This window comes from Apostichopus japonicus, chromosome 12, assembly GCF_037975245.1.
Source record: "Apostichopus japonicus isolate 1M-3 chromosome 12, ASM3797524v1, whole genome shotgun sequence".
NCBI lineage: Eukaryota > Metazoa > Echinodermata > Holothuroidea > Aspidochirotida > Stichopodidae > Apostichopus > Apostichopus japonicus.
Window position 1 is genome coordinate 13,034,664 of NC_092572.1, and position 23,283 is coordinate 13,057,946.

The following is a 23,283-nucleotide window of genomic DNA, read 5'->3' on the forward strand; positions in this document are numbered from 1 at the left end:
TAAAAAGAAAATTGTCAGAAAATGACATTCACATGATAACGTTGATAACCTTTGCTTGTTTCAACCAAGTGAACCCAATTTAAAACAATATAATTTATAATTGTCACAGATCATTCCCCAAATCAGGGGAAATTGACACTGCATTGGTTGAAAGAAAAATCTGCATGAGTTCATTAAAACTCATCATCTAAATGACATCTCACTCCTTCCTCAACCCTGAGAGGGAAATTAAGAGAGAGGGAGGGAGGGAGGGAGGGAGGGAGGGGGTTTTGCAAACCTGGCAAACATGTTACTTACATACAATCTGAAAGAACATTGGCAAACTGCCTTCATCACACACACACCAAACTTCTTTAAAAATGACTCAAATCTAACCATCAGGTATTGTTGACTTCTGACAGATCTGTCATGAACAACTCCCCCCAGCACCCCCGCCCACCCACCCCCAACAGTTCAGAAACGTCTTGCTTCGTTTGGGAGTTATTCTAGTTTAAAAGTCATGTCTGGGAGCTGCCATTTGTAAATCTGTGATGTCACAGTGCCACTAGGTTCAGGGAACCTCTTTAAGTTTTTCTTTTCTTTGAATATTTTCAAGGTAAAATGCCAGCAGGGTTGACATTAACACCTGCCATATTATATTAACACCTGCCACCTGTCATGTTTATACTTGATAAAGTCTTTTGCCATTGTGTGTGAAGGATCATTCAATCTGTTATTTCTGCTAAATGGAACCAGATTTTCCTTAGGTGTTTGCAATTTATATCTACAACAGAGATCATTGATGATTGGTTGGGTTTGTGTCTCCTTTAAAGCAGCTTTCCCGAGCTGAATTTTTTTGGGGTCAATTTTTCAGTTTTTTTTTATACAATGCCATGTTTAATCCTATCACAGAGCAATGCAACAGCTGGACTATCCAGGTTTTATTTTGTACATTCATAACTCTGAGCTGATTGCGCTGGATTCTATCTAATATGGAAGAGTTTTGGGAAAGGGGGAGGGGGGGGGGGTGAGGGCATAAAACTTTCAAACTTTATCAAATGAAGTTGGCCTTAAAATGGAAACAGGCTTTCAGCTGCTAAAATATTTAAAGTTACTTCTTGGAAGTCTGAACAAACTCAATAAGGCACAAACCTAGCATATTGATTATAACACGTCTATCAATCACAACCAACCTCTTCCGTACAGTATCACGGTTTCCTCACACCCCACTCACACCCCTTTCTAAACTGTCAGAACCCCTAACCTTATTCTCCAGATGTGATGGCAAAAACAAAACTGCCAGAAACATCTGTTAACATTATATTTAACTATTGTCTGATATCCTACACAAAACATATGACAAATAATGGATTAGATGGTTGAATCTTAAATAATTAAAGTCATAATATCAAAGTACATATCACCTCCCCCCCCCCCCCCCCCTTTGTAGCATACTACCAGAAATACTACCAGAAATTCACAGAAACTCGTCATTAAAGGATAACTTGTAGGAAGAATTTTGTCTTGATATGTTATAGATAAAAAATTAAAAACATAAAAAAGAAAGGGGGAAATGTTGAACTGTTTAAAGTGTCATTCCCCCCAAACTTAAAGGTTTTATAGAATTACAACCTGGTCTGTTGGAAGTAGTTGTTAGCGGTCTATAACATACCAAAATCACTTTTGCACCTCAACTATTTAAAAGGGTCATTTCTCAATTTTATTTGGTAGTGCCAGTAACATTTCTTGAGCAAGTCCCCACCCATCCTTTAAGGCTAACCGGATGATGATAACAGTTCCTTAGTGCAGTATTAATAGACTACATAGTCCAGTCACTTAACCTGATGAACCTCAACTGTTTAAAGGATCATTTCCCCCCCCCCCCCAAAAAAAAAATTCAAAGTGTTATATAAATACAACCTGGACTGCTGGAAGTAGTTGTTAGCATTCTACAACATATCAAGTTTAATTTTGTGCTGTAAGTTAGATCTGTAGGTTTATTGAATATCTATAACATTATACTTAATTACGCTACAGGCTAACTGGGTAACAACATATGAAGTGGCATATTGCTAATGCACAAAGAGGTACATCCATAAAACTGAAATATATTCAGAACCTGAAGATTCTGGTAACCTTACATCACAATGATTTGAGCAACTATTAGTACTAGCTGATATTTCAGGCAAGTCCAAGAACAAAGTTGGACAAACTTAAAATTGTCTTCCTTTCGTTAACAAATTGACAAGACATTCTGCCGTACATTTGAACGGATATGCTGTGCTAGGGTGAGTATTGCCATTTTTGTCTAGTGGTAAATTTACAAAAAAGAAAGAATTCCACCAGATATGACTTTACTGCAAGATATGGCAAAACTCAAGCTGCGGCTGCCGGTTTGAGGTAATTAGAGAATGCTTGAAGAGTTGCGGACACATTTTCAACAGATGTCTATTAATCTAGATGCCATTTGCTATATCAAACTTCTGTGTTACTTTAATATGGTGGCATACCAGGTACAAAAGGGTGGGTTGGTACCCCCATAGTGGCAACTCCCATTGGGAAGTTACCCCTGCCTTCAACCGAAGGATTTTGACTAAATAGGTGATCCAGTCTCATAGCCGTGTTACCAAGCTGTTGGTTTCTGTGCCTCTGGTTTACCCCTCCTCGGGTCAACGCCTCATCCGCTGGAGACTGGAGAGGGTTTCCAAGGTGCATGGCTGGGTGTAGAGTGTGGTTGAGGGACGAGCTAGGATTTGCATGGCCCTGCGAGGAACTGACAGGGACGTCGTTGAAAATGTTACTGAAATTAAAATGTCCCGTCGAGTTGCCCACGTGACTCACGTGTCCGTGCTTGACGGTTGAAAGACCAGAGTTGTGGGCAGGATGGTCGGGGAAAACTGAATAGTTGTGCGGCACATTCAGAGGTAACGAATTTGACCTCGAAGATGTGAACATACTCTCAAATGAAATCTCCGGTTCCCTCGTTGAGTTTCCCTTCCCGGGGTATGGAGGACTTGTCAATATTGGATTTCGGACCGGAAGTGAAGGCAGATAAGTTGGAAGTTCATTGGGCCTGAGGTGCCTGGTGGGAGACAAACTTGATATTAGGCCACCGTTTCCCGGGTTGGAAGAGACGTCGTTTTGGCTGAATCCACTGGGTACCGATGGGGATGGCATATCTGAGATGAATGTTGTGGGCTGGGAGGTACGGTCGGGATGTCTAGCATTACTCCGACTCGATCCCTGGCTCATTGGACTGACGCCCTGGTTGGACCATGACTGCCCAACATCACCAATTTCAGGATTCCTATCTGGTCCTAGCATCGTCTTTGACTTCTTCGGAGGAACTTGCTCCCCTCTAGGTAGGGTGTAAGCGGGCTGCATACCGGACACATTGGGATGACCCGAGAACCCTTGCACGCCTTGTTGATACCTGAATGGCCTCTCACCAGGCCCAGACGACTGCTGGTCAGCAGTAGGCATCATAGGTGAGCCATAGGGGCCGGTCGCTGTCTCTGGGCTTCCCATGTGGTTCCTATCGGACATCGGGCTTCCTCGGAAGAGATCTGAATCCTTCTGGTGTCTCTTTGGGTGGCCAGGTTGCATTGCTAACTGATTGCTAGGTCTCTTCACACCCATGGAACTGGGCTGAGAAGCAGGTCTCGTTGATGTTTGAGGAGTAGATATCCTCTGGGTTACTTGACTGAGCTGCCTGTTCAAATTTGCGCTCATATGGCTCTGCTGTCCATACGGGCTCGACACAGGCACCTGTTCGAATGGTGAGGCTCGCATCGTTTGCATAGATGATTGCTTGCCCAGGGCAGGAGTTTGCTCAGGCTGGAGACTATCGACCATGTTTTCGGACAGATCGGACTGATCCTTATCGAAAAAGAAATCTAAGCTATCGGGACTCTGGAAAATATCTCCTGCACTGCTCTGGTCTCTCTCTTGGGCAGCAGTCAAGGCTGGTGCATTGCTGTCCATAGGAGATACCTTAGAGAAAGGTGACTGGAGAGAAGCCTTGGTCACAAATGGTTTTGTGCTGGCCTGAGATGTGTCTGACGAAAATATTGTGGCGTTGTATTGAGAGAAGGGAGTGCTCAGAGCCTCTGAGACCTGAATATGATGTGCCTGCGTGTTAGGGTAAGCAGGTAGTGTCTGAAGGGAGCTGGTAAGGGCACTTTCTAAGGTAGATTGTACTGGTTGGTTAGTGTCCTTTCCACCACCCAAATCTGTGGTACTTTTGACAAGGTTCTGTTGAGGCGGTGCAGGTACTGTTTGCGGTGCTTTCCTTTTCCCCTTCTGACTAAATTCTGCCAGCCCTGACAAAGTTTGATCAGTCAGAGGAATACTTTTGGGTGCTCTGGATGTTGTCTGTGGTTTCTCACTCAAAGGTTCCTTCAGCTCCCTGATTATCGTCACCTCTTCCAGGGACGGATCGTTCCTAGGTTTCTCGTTGGCTTTGGAAAAGGAAGGATTCCACAGATTCCACGGCCCTCCATCTCCCTGTTGAGGATTTGTCTTCCCAACCTTTGCCTCTTTGCCACCTGCGGCACCCGTGGTCTTTTCCTGCCGTTTTCTTTTATAGCTCTGCGCTGAACTCTGTGCCATGCTTTGAACATTAAACGGTGTCGGGTTTCGTTGTGTCTTTCCCATGTTGTCTTTAGCGGCCTTTTCCTCCTCTTCATCGGCGAGCCAGGGGAATTTGTTGACCAGTTCTTTATCCAGTGCTCGATGGCCTACGAGATCACCGTCCTCCTCTCCCTCGATCACTACTTCAGGTTTCTTTTGAGGAGGCTTTGGGACATCTTTGACAAGTTTTGCTTTCTCTTTCTCTCTCGCCCATTTCTCTTCTTTCTCCGATTCGAGCTTATCAAACGAAGTCAGGGTGCGATGGATGTTAGCTTTTGTGAAAGACTTGTTGGGAGGTGGTTTTTCTAGAGCTCTCATTGGAGTGCCACCGGACGCTTGAGGGATAAAATTCCTCCCTGCTGTCGGTAAAACACCCGCACTGCTAACTGACACACCCAAGGGCTCAAATGGAACTGTCTCTACTGGGCCCTTGGCAGGAGCTTCACTGGCTGACTTCTGGGAAGGAGCGCTGGAGTAAAAGTTGAAATTAGGACGTGAAAGCTGGGGTTCTGTGGTCCCTACGGGCTTGTATAAATTGGACAAGTTCACAGGAGGAGGCTGAGGTACAGAATGGCTACTAGAGATGGCACTGTCAAATACTTGTGACTCTGAATGTCTCGGATAGCCACTCACATTACCGTAAGACATTATATTCTGATTCTGAGAATGATCGGAGGTGTTTGTCCTCTGAGGAAGGACACTGGCCACGTTTCCAAGGCTTTGAGATGATGCGGCGGTAGATTGAGTCAACCAGGGCTGCGAGAGGATATCAAACACCTGCGAGGAATCTCTGCCTTCTACTGCTGCTGCCGGTGATGGTTTGCCCGACGATCCCTTATTCACAGACTTGTTGACAGCTGTAGGATATGCAGGCGGTGGTGTCTTCTCCTTCTGGTAGTCGGATTGCCTGTCGGCAGGGTAACCCGCATGTCCGTCTAAGTTGGACTTGGGTATTACTGATTCAGATGACGGGATTGGAACCTCTTCAAATGGTGACTGTTTTCCTACTTCTGTTTCAGGATCAAATGACTCTGCAGGGCTGAAGGCGTGGGCCTCTGTGTCATCATCATCGTCACCTTGACCACCGTTATTAATGGCAGTTAACTCACTTCCTTCCATCTGGACCTTGGCCTGTTCATTGCTATGCATGGGTGCAAAGTTAAGTCTCCCCGTCTGTTCCTCTTTTTCAGATTCAGGTCCTCTCTCCTGGCTCTGCTGGTCACTCTCCTCAGCTAAGGTAGGAAGACCTATGAAGTTCATCGAATTACTAAGGATATCATTGGTATCTCCAGCTTGATCTTGACTGATGGAACTGACTGAGTTTACCATGTTGGCTTCACTGACAAGTTTGTCTCCGCCATCCTGTGGAATGGGAGGCCGGAGAGGATACTCGGGGAGGAATTCACCCTGTGAAACATCGACTGGAACATGAGTACTACTGGTCTCCTCTTCTGGCCTCACTCTACCACTGACAGCATCATTCTCAAGAGTGGTCTGCTCAGTTTCTTGTAAGAGCCTCTCGAAAAGAGCTTGGTTATTAGAGGCACTGAAGTTATTGTCTTTAGGCACGCTCATCTCAACTTGCATATCTTCCTCGTGGTTCCGTTTCTTAACTTTCTTACTCTTCTTCTTGGATTCTTTCCCCCTTTCCTTATCTTTCTCCTTTTCTTTCTTCTTTTTCTTCTTTTTACGTTTGCTGTGTGAGTTATTCTCTTCTTGAGCAGAACTGCTGTCCATACCAAGGTGGCCCTCAACGTGCTGAACGGCATCTCCACCGCCACCAGGGGTAAAGATGTGCTCCGCAGCCTGTGCTAAGATATCGTTAGGATCTGCGTTATCCTCATGTTGATCGACACCTCTCAACTTTCCATCGAAACCCAATCCTGTGTCAAAGTGATGCTGGTTATTGGACGTCAAGGACTGTTTCATGTTTGGCAGACAATCTCGATCAATGTTAAGAGTCTCCCTTGGTACAGAACCAATGGTTTCATTCCGATTAACAGTTGGCACTTTACTCGCCTGACTTGAATTGGACAAACTGGATTGTAAGGAACTGCTGACATTGGTACTTTCACTATCTTGACTAGGCATGAACTGCTGTAAAGTTTGGCCTTCCCCTTGTGTAGTAGACTCAACACTTGTGCTTGGTTGAGTAAAGGGAGTTGAGTTGGTTGAAATGGTTGAAATGGTCGTTTGACTGCTGGTAGCAGCTTGAACTTGAATCGGTTGGCTCTGCTGCTGGACAGAATTAACAATAACAGGGTTGGAAACCACTTGCTGCTGGGGAGGATTTACTACAACAGGTATCAACTGTCCATTTTGCTGTATGTAAACCATCTGTTGAGGTTGCTGTACCACTGGCTGTTGAAAGTGAAGTGGCATTAGCACTGTTTGTTGGCCACCTCCTGGGGTGTTGATCACTACAGGCTGCTGTAAAGTTTGTTGCATGACCATCTGGCCCGAATTCCACATTACATTACCAGACTGTTGGTTGGCACCGACTGGCAACCGAACCGTCATGGTTTGCTGCCCTGTGGGTCCAGACTGCAGTACTTGTGGTTGCAAAGTCACGGTTGAGGCTGCAGACCTTTGCCCTGTTGAGTCTTTCCCTTGCTCCTTGATCTTCAGAGGTCTACGCTTCTGAGTGCTGGTGTTGAGCTGTCTGGCTAAGCTTCCACACTGACCCTGATTTGGCAATAGAACTGGCTGGCTAGATTTCTGAACTGGAGGAGCAATCTTAACGGGTATGAGGCCTGGTCTTCCTGGTAGGGAAAGTAGTAAAGTCTGGCCCTGCTGCTGGAACATGAGGTTTGGTTGGCTGGCAGAGACAGTGGTTACTGGCGGTACGGAAACCCTCATGCCGGAAGAAACACTTGTGGTTGGCTGTCCCAACATGACAGGTTGTCCAGCGGTCGTGACGATACCAGACCCAGCTGTAGTAGTGATAGGTCCACTGAGGGACTGGGTAACCATGGTTGCAGGTGTAGTGGCAGCAGAAGTCAACTTTGGCTGTGCTTCATTGGCAGTGACAGACGGTTGATGTGTGGAAACATTCACAAATGCTTGACTTGAAGATGTCAGAGTAACTGAGGCAGGGTTGTTTACAGAGTTCTTGATGTCACCACCGCCATCTGTCGACAAATCTTCCTCTTCTTGCTTCATGAGCGATGGTGTGGTGTTTGTGGCTTCCATAATCTCCTGAAGTACCTGCTCCATATCGTCTGCTTGTTGACTGTCCAACTCATTTTTGGCAGCCACTTCAGAGTCCTTCTTGTCCATGCAACCATTACCGAGGGTAAAGCCATCTGTGGTCTGAGGCAATACTAAGTTGCCATTGACGATGGTTGGACTGAGCAGGCTGGACCCAGTGAACTGGCTGATAGGGGGCACTGGGTCACAGGGTTGTCCAGGTGGGCTTATCATCACACTCATATTTTGGTTGAAGGTTTGGGTCGGTGAAAGTAGATTCTGGGCCAATTTTTCATTATCTCTTTTAGCAACGTTCTTCAGTTGATGGTTCATCTCTAGAAGCCCATTCGGTTGGATGTTCAAAGTTCGGAAGATCTCAAGAAAGCACTCGTTCTCCTTTTTAAGTCTGTCGTTCTCTGCCAGCAGGTCACTGATTCGTTCTTCTGATGAGAAAAAAAAAAGGGAAAAAGAAGACTTTGAAACTTACAGACATTGAAAGTTAAAGTACGAACATGCCAAAGAATACACAAAATGATAGCCAACACCAACACCACAGATAAAAAAAAGCTGTTGTCAAGTCAAGTTAGGAGTGTTAGCTCAGTGGTTAACACTGGTGCCTTTCAATCATAAGGTCCCATGTTTGAGTCACTCCAAGATTAATGTATGTCGTCCAGTTACAGAGTTGGTGACAATTGACAATTCATAATCATGGATGTTAAATATGAATATTAAAGACTGACTTTGGTCAGCTTGCGGCTTTGATAAGCCAATGATGGCTTCTTCGCAAGTTCCTGCTTGCAGGAGGATCTAAAAAAAATACAATACAAGTCATCAGCAGATCCCTTCATGACACAGTGAGGACTAACAGTAGAGTACTATAGATCTCTTACATACAAGGGTCATACTAACCTGTCTCCTAATACACTAGTGTAGTAGTGTTAGTGTAGCAGGAGACAGGTAAGAGAGGAGCGAAGTAAATAACAAGTTCCAGTCGGTTATCAAGGTACACACCTTGACATCATGACCGAAACAATTATTTACAGCATTGTTACGTATCGTTACTTTGACCCAATAGAGAGTGTAGAAGTTGAGGTGTAGTAAGTTAGAGCTAGCCTGCACACATGTTGTTTACTTTCATATCAGAGCCCTTCTCTTTTGGAACCCCCCCCCCCCCAAAAACAGCAATTTTACTCGAAAAGAATAAAATTAACTGGATGAACATTTTGCAAGACCTAACCTAGAATTCCTCAATCATTCCTGCGTTTTTTCCTTTGTGTCTTCTATCGAACTTGCCGACCTTGTTCCATACATGGCATTAATGCCATGATTAGCTACTGATTGCACTGAGTATTAAAGTACTGTAATTTAGGCTGGGTATGAGGTACAGTACTTAAACTAACCACAGTTTATAAATGTTGAGTGCATCAATGTATATGAAATATCTCCAAAAACTGCCTACAGTTTTCCCAACAATTTCAACAGACAGCGATACATCACAGAAATCACATCAAGTACTGTAGTAGATGAAGCTTGCATAGTACTGTACATACAATACAGTAACTGAAAACTTGAACATAGATATAGAAGCACATGAATCTCATTGCATGTGACTTTTGTCATTTATGTAAATCAACAGAAAAAATAAATAAGGCATTTGACCACTTTACCTCATAATTTGTGAAAAAAGGTAGAATATTACATTCAGTTTTATATTTGTGATACTGTACCTACAGTACTACAGTATCTGTGCAGTAACTATTTTTGACTTAATTGTTAGTGACATGTACTGTTAGCTTGCCCAAAGAAACAAACAATGATGTAGTCGGAAAAGTGGATGGAGCTCTACAGTACAGTATGATCAGACATTTGTCAGAGTTTCATATCAATAACAATTATTTGCTTCATTAAATTCAATGTCTATGCGCTTTTCATGTTCAGTAGACATCAAAATGCTAGATTATTATAACACAGCACTGAAGGTTTTAATACTCAAATGGTCATGATTAGAGAGCTTTAATTATTCAAAGACTTCTAGATGGTTGTTTAAATCTAACAACCATCCACATGATTGTAATGATGAAACAGCACTGTAAGTTTTAATACTCATGTGGTCATGGATCAGAGAGCATTAATTATTATTCCTTACATCTTTGTAACAAATTCACCTTGTTGTAACATTCTACCATATTAACGCAATGCACTATGTACCATGTGATCAAGTTCTGGTGCAAAATGTCACACCGCAGACGGGGAAAAAATGAGGTACTTAAAAACTAACAGTAAATATGTTGAGTGCATGCATTGATCATACTCTGTACCATATATAGATATATACAGGATATTATTCAGCAAATTGGCTATAATCTGCCTACTTGTCTGCATGGAACAGACAGTGATCAGGCAAAACCCAACAACCAAACATGAATCAATAAAGGAAGCTCAACTAGATTGAATGTACATTATACTGTTCATGCGACATCCATGAATCCCACTGGATGTGAAGTTTTGCACTAACGCCAAAGAAAAACAGACATTTGTCAGCTAACATTGTACCAGAAAGACATTATACAAAAACTAGCTGTACATAAATAATGTTTTCACCTTTTTTTATGCAAATTTCAGACTTAGTTTGTGTGAATTCTGAGCACTACATATTACTCTCTTACAATGGTTTTAAGATAAATACCAGAGAAATTAATTGCAAAAACTTTATGATCTATTAGTGAGACTGTTTCCAAGGACATCTATAGGCTTTTCTACACAATACATCATGATGTTATGAGCAGGAGATACTGTACAGCCCTCAGTGTTGGCTTTAGGTACAAAACCCTCTAACAGCACTGTCATTTAGAACACTCTCCCTGGACCGGGGTCCAGAAGGTTTCCAAGTACATGTTTTACATGGTTTAATACATTTATAGTCGTACAAATGCACAACATAGAGTACTGTAGGCTATACTGTACATGGTTAATTGTAAAAATTGTATTGTAAACCAGTAAACAACAAGAGGGAAAACTAGTAACCCAGAAAAGTGCCATGCTACAATGCAAATGCTCTTTTGTCTAACAGTGTACTGCAAATACCACTATGAAAGCCATTGTTTGGAGGGCAATGCACTGTAACTAATGCACTGTGTACATCCGGTAATCTAATTGAAACTGGAATGAACACTACTGTACATGTGTAGAATTACTGAAATAGGATGGTGGAGGAGGAGGGAAAGTCCCATGTCAGGAAGATCAAAGATAGTCCTGTACTGTATACTGTACGGATATAGTAGTGTGTACATCTAGGTACAGTGCTAATGTGAAAGTTCAATAGACAGAATAACTGACACAGTCACATCCACCGGACAAGACCACTAATATTAAACAATTTTGCCCCCCCCCCCCTGTTATGCACTCTCGCAATATTGACACACTTTTCTAACTTGCTAACAGTTTAAATAAGATGTACATTAAATCAATTATTCCCTTCTCTTGTGCAGCAGGTTGCATATATATCACTTTATTTTGCACTGAATGTAGTTACAGAATGTAGTTACAAAATATCAATCCTTGGAAAATAATATGTCCACCAGTTTAGGATATTGAATGGAAACGGTGCAAATGATAAGCTATGACTTCACAACGATAATTTACAGCCTGCAACGAACATTGAATATATATATTTTTTTTGGGGGGGGGATGTAAATTATGATGGCAACTTAACATTTCGGACGAAAATATCCTAAACACTACATGGTGTGTTGATGAGTTAAACTATTTTATATTACCACTGAATATAATGCAAAAAGAAACATTGGAAGACACATCTTAGTACAGTAGCAAAACAAATATTGGGACAAAACCATGTAGAACAATTCATACTCAGAAAATGAAAACGTTTAGTGGTTCCGATGCCTGAACATGTTCGTTGCGTGGTAAGCCATACATGTTTAATATTCACGAACTTGTACCCACCATAACGAAGAGGATTACATTATCTACTGACTAATGCGGCATCATATTAAGGAAGATACCAGGAATCAGTTATTATGTTGACAAAGTCGAGAAGTGAGAAATTATTGCAAAGCTGTGGTTTATCAGACTTAATTAAAGCTTACAAATTTTAGAAGAATGAAGGTAACAATGGAGTTTTCCAGAGATTTTTAAATGCTGCCAAAGAGATATTTATCGAAACGAAAACTCCGGAGTTTGTTAAACTGCTATGTATACATCTCTGCTATTTGTATATTAAATAGTGAAAGAAGAGTTTCTTTGTTTATATAACAATATACATAATGCCCTGAATGTTGCTAAAATAAGAACTTGTAATAAAAGTGTGTCTTCAGTTATTTTCACTGGGGAATAATGAGGATCGAATCCAAGCAAACAATGCTCACATTTGGTCTGATGAAAAGATCCAAGTCACAATTATGATGGGTACTTGTATTGTTTGAATTTGGAGAAATACAGTATATTAGTTGAATTTGAAAAAAAAGGAAAATAACAGCCCAACGAGTACTATAGTTCCTTGCTCAGTGAAATATCAAAGCGTTGTATGTCATTACCCAATATCACAATATTCCCAAGCAAGGAATCAAAAAATGAAAACTCACGATGAATGGATTGGGTGTCCATGTTATGGTAACGCTGGCATTTTTCTTGAAGGTCTTCTAAGTACTCGTATGTGGCCTCGAGAATTTGATTTTTACTCTGCAAAGGCAAAAGAGGGAAGATAATTTGCATAAATTAATTAATCTGTGGATCAGTAACACACAGATGACAGTACCTTCCATTCACCAGTACTGTCACTATCAATATGATAAAAGTCAACTACCTGTCCCTCATGCTGAAATTACTGAAGTGTTTGTACCAGGTACCTGCCCACCATCGCTGTAACCCCATGGTGCCAAAATTACTGCCACAATCAGAGAATTTTTGTTTTTGTTTTACTGATCATCATGAGACAAGTTCATCATCTGTCCTATCAAGATCCCTCCCCCATCAAAAGTTGAGCATTGTAATAATCCAAAAAAATTCCTTTATGAACCCCAATAAAGTAGGGGAATTTTCCACACATAGTAACATTTTTGTTTGTAACCTGGACCTCCAAACATTTTTGGTAGTGGCCCAACAAAGTTTTTGATCTAATGCTTTCCCAAGATCACATGGTACCTGTACATCCTAAGTTCCATCTCATTGGGGCGGGGAGGGGGGGGGAGGGGGAGAGCATGGTGTTTTGTTCAAAGTTATGAATATATATATGTAATGTTTACAAATACTTTGCTGCTACTGTAGACAATATATGTCGGCACTCGTAATCTATAAATCGAACATAACATGTGCAAAATGTTTCTTGGAAGCTTTCACACGATTTTGCAGACATTTGACAGGTGTCAGTGAGTCTACCCCTGTCAATGCCTGTGCTGCTTACGCATCAGATGTGTTCTGTGAAATGTAAGATTTTCAAGTACTGACTAATTTGTGATTTAAATTTTTGTCACACAGAAAATATTCTTTACCTTGGGACTGCCCAAAATGTACTGGTTTGGGTATTTCCTTCATGCCTCTCATAACTGTACCTGTCTCCATTGTACATAAATGCACTCAAATCTAATGCAGAACTTTGTAAACTTTGAGAATGGAAATTGACTATGAAGTAGGTCAGAAGGGGGAGGGGGGGGTGAGGGGTGGGAGCAGTTCTAAAATGTTACCAACTTTTGTAGGCTAGGTAGAGTTGAGTGCATATATGTAGAATGGAGACAGATAAGAGAGGCGTGAATTTGATTTCTGGCAAATCTCATATTTTTCCTACTCACCATTTTTATTTTCGGGTCATTTGGAAGTAGGACAAGAAACCTATCGATGTTCTCATTTATTTTCATCTTCCGAACTTTCTCAGCTTTGGTTTTTGTCTGCGACCTGAAAGATTAACAGCAAAGCATGTTATTATTGACTGGTGCTGTGGCCGAGTGGATAAAGGCGGTGGCATTTCAAGCAATGAGGCTTAGCAATCGGGAGGTTCGGGATTCGATTCCCGGCCGGGTCATAGTAAGGTGGGTTTTTCATCCAAGAGCAATCTACGGTTTTCCCATCTGAAATGACTTTCTAAATTGAAAAGATTCCAAATTTGAGTTAAAATGTTGAATTGGAAGCCACCGACGTGTAAGTTGTAATCCATAAGCCCTTGCGGGTTTCTCCCACGTTTGTGGTCGCTTAAGCGTGGTAAAAATAACTGCTGATTATATTATCACAGTTCCTTCATGCAGAGATCCCCAGAGTTCCCAGGGTAGACATTCCCCATCACTAGATTCAACATGATAAACAGCAAATATATTAAGTAACAATGATGAAAGAATCCTTACTGGACATTGCCATAAATAGATTGAACATCATAAAACAGCAAAAAATATTAAACAACTAAGATGAAAGAATCCTTACGGGACATGGCCATCATTCTTGTCTCCTTCAGATGCCTTGGAGCCACTCGCCCGGATGGTCATAGCATTTAATTGCACTGATTGGTCTGAAGAAAACAAAAACAAAAAAACAAGACAGTTAAAGTGAGTGTGTAGCTAGCTCTCAATATTAATATCTTATCATTCAAGTACACAAGTGCAACACAGACAGAACATCAATTGATAAAGCTTTGTGTCGCAACAACAGGATATATCCCAAAAGCTTACCTGGTTCAGGTATAAATTTACAAGGTACGAACTAACCCTGACAACTGCAGCACTGTCGCTCTGCAGTGCCTTATCGAAGAGGAAGCAGAATGAGAGGAAGCAGGAGGAGGAGGAGGAGGAGGAGGAGGAGAAGGAGGAGGAGGAGGAGGAGCAGGAGGAGGAGGAGGAGGAGGAGGAGGAGGAGGAGGAGGAGGAGGAGGAGGAGGAGGAGGAGGAGGAGGAGGAGAATAAGAAGGAGACGAAGTCATCCTCTGGACGATCGACAACTCTGCTTCTGGTTGTCAGAACAGAGATTTGGACATCTGGTCTACCATTAAGAATTGCCTCGTCTACTGTATAATACCTAAAATACACTGTAGATCGGAACAAAGTTAAAATTCTGATAATTGCATTGCATGTTAATAACTGTCATGCCATGTCAAGGGTCATATTCTTGCTAAAATACAGACTCAATACTAGTTTAGTCACATAGAACGACAACTAGGTGAAGGCCTGACACTCACACAAAAGGACTTATATTTTCAACACTTGCAAACATGTTGTCACAACACGAAACCCTCCCCCCCCCTCCTCAAGTATTTTATTGATTGCTTTCCGTGTTGAGTTAATTGGATGCCAATTATTTAGCCAATGGTTTTGTGCATCCTTAAGCATTGTTTAATAATGTATTGTTGCACAGAGTATTGGAATTCGGCATTAGGGGGTATAAGTAGTACCGTATAGCCAGTTTCTGTCTCGGGCTTGAACCCAACACAAGCAAAACTGTAAGTTGCTCTTGTCTAACTATGCCAAAACTCAGGCAAAATTTTAGTTCAAAAGAACGAAAATCATTACATCCACCATGGCATCATGGAGATAACAGTGACTCATTACTTCACGCATTTAATTGGTTGTTTTCGGTACCTTTATAGAGGGCAAAAGAGGCAAGAAAAATACAAGCTGAACAAGAAAGAAAGAGAACGTGAAACTAAGGCTGCAAGCTGACACTCATCAAGATACACGCTAGAAAGAAAGAAAAATTAGAACATTTTTACACCTAATCGCCATGAATTGAACATGTTGAAAGAACCTTCAAGGAAACAGAACCTATACTAAAACCAAATATATTATTTTTATATTATACTTATATATCTCTACAAAGAATCCCTGATGCATGTCAGAGAGATACTGTACTGTAACTACTGTAGCGTGAAGCTTTACAAAAAGTCAGATTGCGTTAACACCTTATTCAACTGTACTCTTTAAACAAGTATCAAATTGTACTGTGTTATTGTCAATTCGCCTTGATAAAAAAAAATAATCATAAAAAATAGAAAAATAGAATTTGGCTCCTGTCAAGAATACTTTTCCCTACTTTTTCCTGACTAACACTCGATGCTCCAGACAATGAAACGACCTGTCGTAAGATTCCCTTTTAGCCTCTAGGGGTACAGGATACGGTTATGATTTTAGTACATGTATACTGATTGTGAGGCTTGACTAAATTCTTACCAAGACAAAAATTCTGAGGCCAATGTACATCTGATTTGACTGTCTGAGGATTTCTGCCGATTTGAGGAGCCCAAACGGGGAGTATTGCACAAATTTATATCGGATTTACTTATGGATTAATCATGCTCTAAATTGTGCTGTTCTTTTTAAATGAAGTGCAGGGCTTGTACGATTATAGTTGATTGATGGGTTCATGTGTATGCACCCTTCTCCCCCTACCGCTCCCACCTCCACCCCCCCCCCCCGCCCACCTTCTGCTGAGCCATCTCATTCTGTTGGCTTAAAGTATAAGATCTGTAAACATTAGTACTGTACGTCAATAGGTTATCAGGGGCCAAGATACCTACATTAGGAATTGAATCATTTTTGCATTGCTTATGATGTTAGTTGATGTCTTTTATTATGACAAGTTAGTCCACACGTGTTTAAAAGAATAGTCCAGGTCATAATTTCTGTTTTGATATGTTATAGAGGAACATAATCTAAACATTCTGGTGAAATTTGCATTCAATTCCTATGTACTGCTTTTGAGATATATTATATACTCTTTTAATGGTCGTTTCTCAAAGACACTCTTATGGGCTTTGGCGATGCAGTTGACCAGCATGGTTCCATCATCTATTGACCCAAATATGAAAGTGATGTTTCCCTGATGGAAGTGATGAGTCCTGTCTATGTTGTACAAATAGCTGTATATTACACTAATGTGCTCCTTGTTGATAACTTTCAATTTCAGTGCGACCACATAGGACTAACATACAGGTAATATAGGAACTATTTGCTTACAGTCCCCAATGATTCAATGTTTGATTACAGTATTACGAGTGAAATCAAGTGGCACAATGACTATGTAGTCTTATTGTACCACACTAGTATGGCAAGTCCTAGAACACTGCAAAGCTTTACCGGTCCTGTTTATACAGTACCAGTCCAGTTTACAGTACTCTGTCCAGCTATGTATTGTACCGCCAAATCACACACAGGTACTGTATTCAAAGTTCTATAGATTACAGATAGATCTGACAGTAACTAATGAGTCTATACCTGAAGCTATTCTTTCAAGAAGGTACAACATACCATAAATGCAAAATATGCTTTTATCCAAATTTAAATATAATCATACATGATGTTGATTCTAGTTCAAGTACATCAACACTGTCTACTTCTATAGTATCTTCTTTGCATGTATCTTCTACATAATGTAGTCGCAGGTAGATGTGTATGAAGAGTTAGTAAAACTTTAAACAGTCTACCTGTATGCAGGGTTCCATTTCCCCGGTATCGCATTGCAAAATGGAAAGCAAAATGGAGCAATTGCTGCTCAACTCCACGAATGCATCGCACACGTTGCGATGTTCATAAGTTCTGGTCACAAATTTGTGATAACCGCACTCAATCCCAATTGCTAAAAGTCACAAAAAAATAACTGATATAATCACAGAAAACAAAGTCAACTAAATAATGAACTCCTTCTAACTATTCCAAATGTTACTTCATTAATCATTTCGAAATCATCAAGCACCTCCGGTTTTTCATGATCACGGAAAGTAATGCAACCCTATGAGTATTCCACAGTACCGGTATAGCCTTACATCTAGCCTCGTGGGTCAGCATTAGTCTCGTGGGTCGGCATTAGTCTAGCTGTTTTTTGTATATAAAATCACTGCTACAAAATCAATATAGGACATATCTTGCGATTCCTCTTTCAAAACCACTTTTAAAATACCATATTTTATAAGCAGACAATGCACAGACTATTAGCCTATTCAGTAAACGCAACACTATTAATACAAGATTGCCCCACATTCAGTTTAGTCAATGGGCCATCTCCAATAACTTTATACAGTGAAAAGAAACATCACAATATTCGTCCGTCCAGCTAGCATTCATCAATACATATATCCATCCTGCATATGATATGTTGTTGCTATATTAATAAAATTATGGTTGCTAAGCCAGAAGAGGTCTCTTTTTTAGGAAATATTAATGTTGTGTACACTTAAGTTTATGAAAGTTTTATTTTATTACAGCTTTTCTTGAATCAAGCTGAATGGTTCTGTCAAGTCTAATGTAGCAGCTATGGACATGATGTAACAGTCTCAACACAGAGTGAGAACCTGATAATTCTTGGCAAAAAGTCAGTTGACAAAATGTTGTGCTACAACGACATGTTATTTCCCCTTTTGAAGTGCTGTTCATATAAAAAATAATCGAGACCCATCTTTTCCTACATTCAAGGGGTTTCTCTTTTCATTGCTTGCTGTGAAGTGAACTCTTTGTTTTCTACTTACAGTATCTTACAATATGATTTAATATTTAATAAAATGTATCTTTCTGGACCGTAATTAAAGAAGAACCGATAGGATAATAGTCACAATTATCTGTCTGTCTCTGAAATAATTTTGTTAAAATTGTTACCAGTAAAAAATAAAATTTATTTTAAAAATCCTTTCCTTTCCACCAAAGGCTCTGACTCATTATAAACCTCATTTGAGAAGTAAAAAATTTAATTTGTAAGATGAATTGTTTTGTGTTTGTGATTATCTGTTTAGGACATGAGGAGCTAACATCTGATATGCCATATAAAAAAGTCGTACAGGTCTATCGACAAACTCTTTCAGGCCCATATGCATATATGTTGCCATATAGTACCGTGCATGTGATACTTGATCTTTTACAAAGCACTGTAATGCGTATTATAGTATAATTATGACTCAGATCTTGTCTCGAATAGTTGGGGGTTCGTGGACAACTCTGACATCCACAGGGGGTTCGTGGGGGGGGGGAGATAATGGTAGGGAAACCTTGGTATACAGTATATTACAGCATGTACACTGCAACAACTCTGATGGAGTAATGAAATGCAAACTTTAAACAGGAGAGGGCAACTGTTTTAACTACAGAACCAAACAATAGTGACATGGCCTGGACCTACAGTAGGGACCATTGCAAGGCCAAATTTGAAAACTAAACCTTGGGTCAAACTGTAAATGAAATGCAAACTTTAAACAGGAGAGGGCAACTGTTTTAGCTACAGAACCAAACAATAGTGACATGGCCTGGACCTAGGGACCATGCAAGGCCAAATTTGAAAACTAAACCTTGGGTCAAACTGTAAAAACTAGGCCTGTTGTACGGTAGGTACAAAAGTTAACACCAACAGTAAAATTCGCAGGGGACCTTTAACTACTTAATGTTGATTTTTTAAAATATTTTCTGATAGAGAACAAAACTGTTTCTTGGTTAACATATAGTATGATATTACTTAGCCTAGCCTCAGGGGATAATTTAGCTGAAATTAAAAATCAACTTGCTATGAAGAGAAAATCACCACATGGCTATGTACAGTACACAGCTTTCAAGATACATTCAGTTTGCTTTTAGAACACAACCTGTCTCAAAAAATGTAATGATGAAATGTGTGGTGCATCTGTATGTAATTTTAAATCTAGTTTAGTTCAAATTTCAAGCTGCAACTAACTCATTATAAACCTACAGTAAATGGATAGATTTGTATAACTAAAATAAGCACTGCAATAGATGACCAGACTCAACAACATTTTGAGCTAAGAAAGAAAGCATTTCTGAATGAATTTCTTAACTTGCAAAATTTATCATAAGAAGAGAAAAGTATTTTGATCAAACTTCCAGTAGATGAAAAACACCATCATTTGATTGCCTTAACTTGAAAGGTTTTGACTTAAATTTTATGAAAAGGAAATGAAATGGGTTTGAGATGTCTCTTATATGTAATATTAGGCATTTGGCCACCATTTTGATCAAATTCAGAAACAAAATAAGCATTTTCTTCATTTTCTCATGGCAAGCAGAGGCCTGTGGATATATATATATTTCTTCTGGATCCACTGAGATTTTAAGCAAAAAAGCAATCACCCTTTTGTATTACAGGGCCTAGGCTATGCTAAGTTCTTGGCGTTATGTATACTGCTGCTATTGCCTAAGCAAGGCCAACCATTGAGCTACTAATGCTACAACGATGATGCAGAGAAAGCACTGAACGTAAAAAAATATGCAGTACCTGGATAATGACAAACTGACGGTGAATGTATAGGCCAGCTTTAAAGGTTCCTCTAGTTTATAGCTTAGGCCTATACCAAGTCAGTAAGTGTGTACAAATGGGAGAGACCCATGTCTTGATCCTAGTACTTAGTAGGCCCTATTCCATTTACTTTTGTAGGAATATTCTAACATGATCTATTCTAGCCAATGGTAGAATGTAGTATCCAGGTGCCTGAGCCCAACTGGTATCTGATAATTTAAGTCTTAAGTAGGTCTTACATATTTGTTAGGCCTCCCAAGGCTTAGTCTGAGTTGGCCTAGCCTTTAAATTAGGCCTATAGTTTAACTATAGCCTACACCTACTTTGCCAAAATAGGCCTATAGCTTAGTACTAATATAATTCAGTAACTGTGCAAGCTTTTTGTCACATACGGCCATTACGCTTGTACAACAAAACAACTGCGTAAATGTAAATGTAGCCGATGTCTGAATCAGGCAAGGCGTAGTATAACATCACATTGATATATTAATAAGCAAAATGAAACAGATTGGGGTCAGAAAATCATTTCATCCCATTGTTGTCGTGAACCTAACACTGACTTGTCAAGGGACTTATAACACTAGGATACAAACCTTCGCTGGTATCTACATTTGTCCCTTGTTGGATCGCCTCTGTCATATCTGTGTCTTTTTGATATCTCTCAAATAAATTCTGATTGTTAATTACGTTCATCCCTGTACCGACTGCGATATCATTTTGTTGATTTTCCATGTAAATAGTGTCGCACAGTTGAGTTAATCCTGCGCTTTTTTAGCTTACAGTAGCGCCATGTTTGTTAAAATCACAATGACCCTATTGTGACCTTGACTGAAAGTTCAAATAGAGGGCGGGGTTCCACATATTTGGACGTGTACACAGTTGCATTGCACTCTTCAGTAGCTGTTCGTTATTATTATGGGAGCTCTAGTATAACGATGAAGTTGTGTGGGAGTATCGGCTAAAATCGGAAATGAATGGTACTTTTTTTTGTGAGGGGTAAGGGGAGTGCAGAATTTGTAGGGCTGAAAGTGGGAAGGAGGAACAAACCCAACGATTTTCTCTACATCTTATAACGGAGTCACCGGTAATGCACAGTAACCACCAAAATAAAACACATATACAGTTTATCACGTTGAAGGAAAGTACCTGATTCTGCTCTATGCGGAAGTGAAATATTTTACTTTCACTTGGGTTTCTGTTTCGTTTTGTGTTGATGGCAGTTAACTCTGAACAGTGTTAACGCACAAAGCAATACTAATATTAAGTTTGTGAGAAGAAAAATTACTTTGTTATTTTATTTTTAAAAGGTCCCAAATGGCTGCCCTTTCTTTACTTAGTAACTGAAATTGCACTTTATGGGTAACAACAAGTATCAACATTTCATTTGTGATAAAATGCAATTGTCCTATTGTTTATCGCTAAGGTACTTGAGGTACGCCGGGAGGGAAGGCACAGAGGATAATTAAATTATTTTCATTCAGTTTGAGGTACATGTGTAGGTCTCCCCCCCCCCCCCCCATCCACCCGCTCTACCGTAAGTCAAATCACACACCCACTATCTGGGGGTGGGTTGATTGGGAGCTAAGATCAAACTATCTCCAACATTTTCTTCGGTTAAGTTCAAAGCAGAAAATTTATATATTACTTGGCACTGAAAAACGTTTTGAGTGCTTATATAGGTATAACACTACAATTAGAGCAGTGCACACCCGCTTGAAATTGTAGGAAAATAGCCCAAAACTGCCAATACGTATTGGTTTTTTGGGGCCATTTTCTGAGTGATGATCACTCATTTTGATGTTTGGATATTGGAGAAGATGAAATAAGCTACTGATGGTCCAAAAATCTGAAGGATTGACGGTGATTTAAAGCATTTTAGAAAATTCTTTGGTGAAGCATGAAGATTCCGCAGCGAGCGCTGACAGATGGATCCGGGAGCACTATGCTAAAGTTTTAACTCTTCTAGCTCAAAATCTAAACGGTTATGAAGACAAACGTTGAATATGATTTGATAGCCCAAGCCATTAGTTATCATATGGGGGGGGGGGGAGGAGGGAGGGGAACTCATAGCGTTCATACCACGCCACTGGACCTGACATTTTCATGTGCTTCATTTGAAGGTGTATTCCGGGGGGTAACGTGATTTGACACTCAGTTTTTTACCGTATTTAGTGACCTCGCCACGACCCGGCACATTGTAGTTCTCGCACCACAATTAATTGTTCCATTGACTTACACACTAAACTCGTCACTTTCAAGACCTGTCAAAGCACAGATAGAAGTGTTCAACTGATATATCCTCCGTACCCACCACATGATAACTGAGATCTTGGCCTATCATGGCACTTGCAAACTTCCATCATGACCGTTTAGATTTTGAGCTAGAAGAGGAGCAAGTTTAGCATATTGAACCCCACCCTTCCATCTGCTCGCTCGGAGTAATGTCAACATTTAACCAAGATTTTATAAAATGGTTTATATCACATTCGATCGTCCCTATCTTCACACTATCTGTACTTTAAATTATGCTCTTGTATATAAAGGCAGAACAAACAATGATGGTAACTGATAATATGCTTAAACAAGCTTTACCTTAGGTACTTTTACCTCTTTTCTCTGACAATGGTTAACCTTTCGAGCGGATGAACACTACTCTAATTGTGGTTGCGGTACCTGTAGAGGGGGAAGTAAACATCAGCCTACATTCCATTCCACGGAATGCAAGAAAACCCCTCAGTTCAATATATAAATATTAGAAAAGGAAAGTCTAAACTTTCGAAGAACATTTCAAGATGATGTCACATAACTGATATAGATATGTTGTTTTCACTGTGGCAATGTATAATCTATTTGATTTCCCCTTCAAGTGTCATACTGCATGTCAGCAACAGGAAAACCACTTTTAAAAAAAGGAATTTCCGTTTGGTGAACATGTTGAATCAAACTTTCCCTGTATTTATTTTAACGGTTGCAACGGTAATCAGATTGCAACGGTAATCAGAAATATATACAAAGGACCCTTTCAGATCCCCCCCCCCCACCCCTCTTTTCGACAAGTGAATGTTATTGAGCGATGTCAGTGATGTTATCAACTTAATCCGAATCTTAGCATTAACTTATTTACATAAATACACATTTTAAGTACGGTACTTTAAATATCATATGCGAAAAATCGTCTCGAGAAAGTTTTAAGAATCATCGTTTTTTGTTTCGAAATTTCATATGAAGTTTTACTAGTCTAGGCGAGTGATACAGTAGTAT

At 40.3% G+C, this 23,283-nt stretch overlaps 1 protein-coding gene across 1 annotated transcript; it reads right to left on the reverse strand.

Moving 5' to 3' along the window:
• Positions 1-247: 247 nt before the first annotated feature.
• Positions 248-20,839, reverse strand: LOC139977090 (uncharacterized). The gene is made up of 5 exons (XM_071986129.1): positions 20,616-20,839; positions 14,227-14,311; positions 13,605-13,707; positions 12,402-12,498; positions 248-8,243 (listed from the first exon to the last, which is right to left on the reverse strand). The coding sequence occupies exons 1-5, from the start codon at positions 20,752-20,754 to the stop codon at positions 2,473-2,475; spliced, it is 6,195 nt and encodes a 2,064-aa protein (XP_071842230.1). The 5' UTR covers positions 20,755-20,839; the 3' UTR covers positions 248-2,472.
• Positions 20,840-23,283: the final 2,444 nt, after the last annotated feature.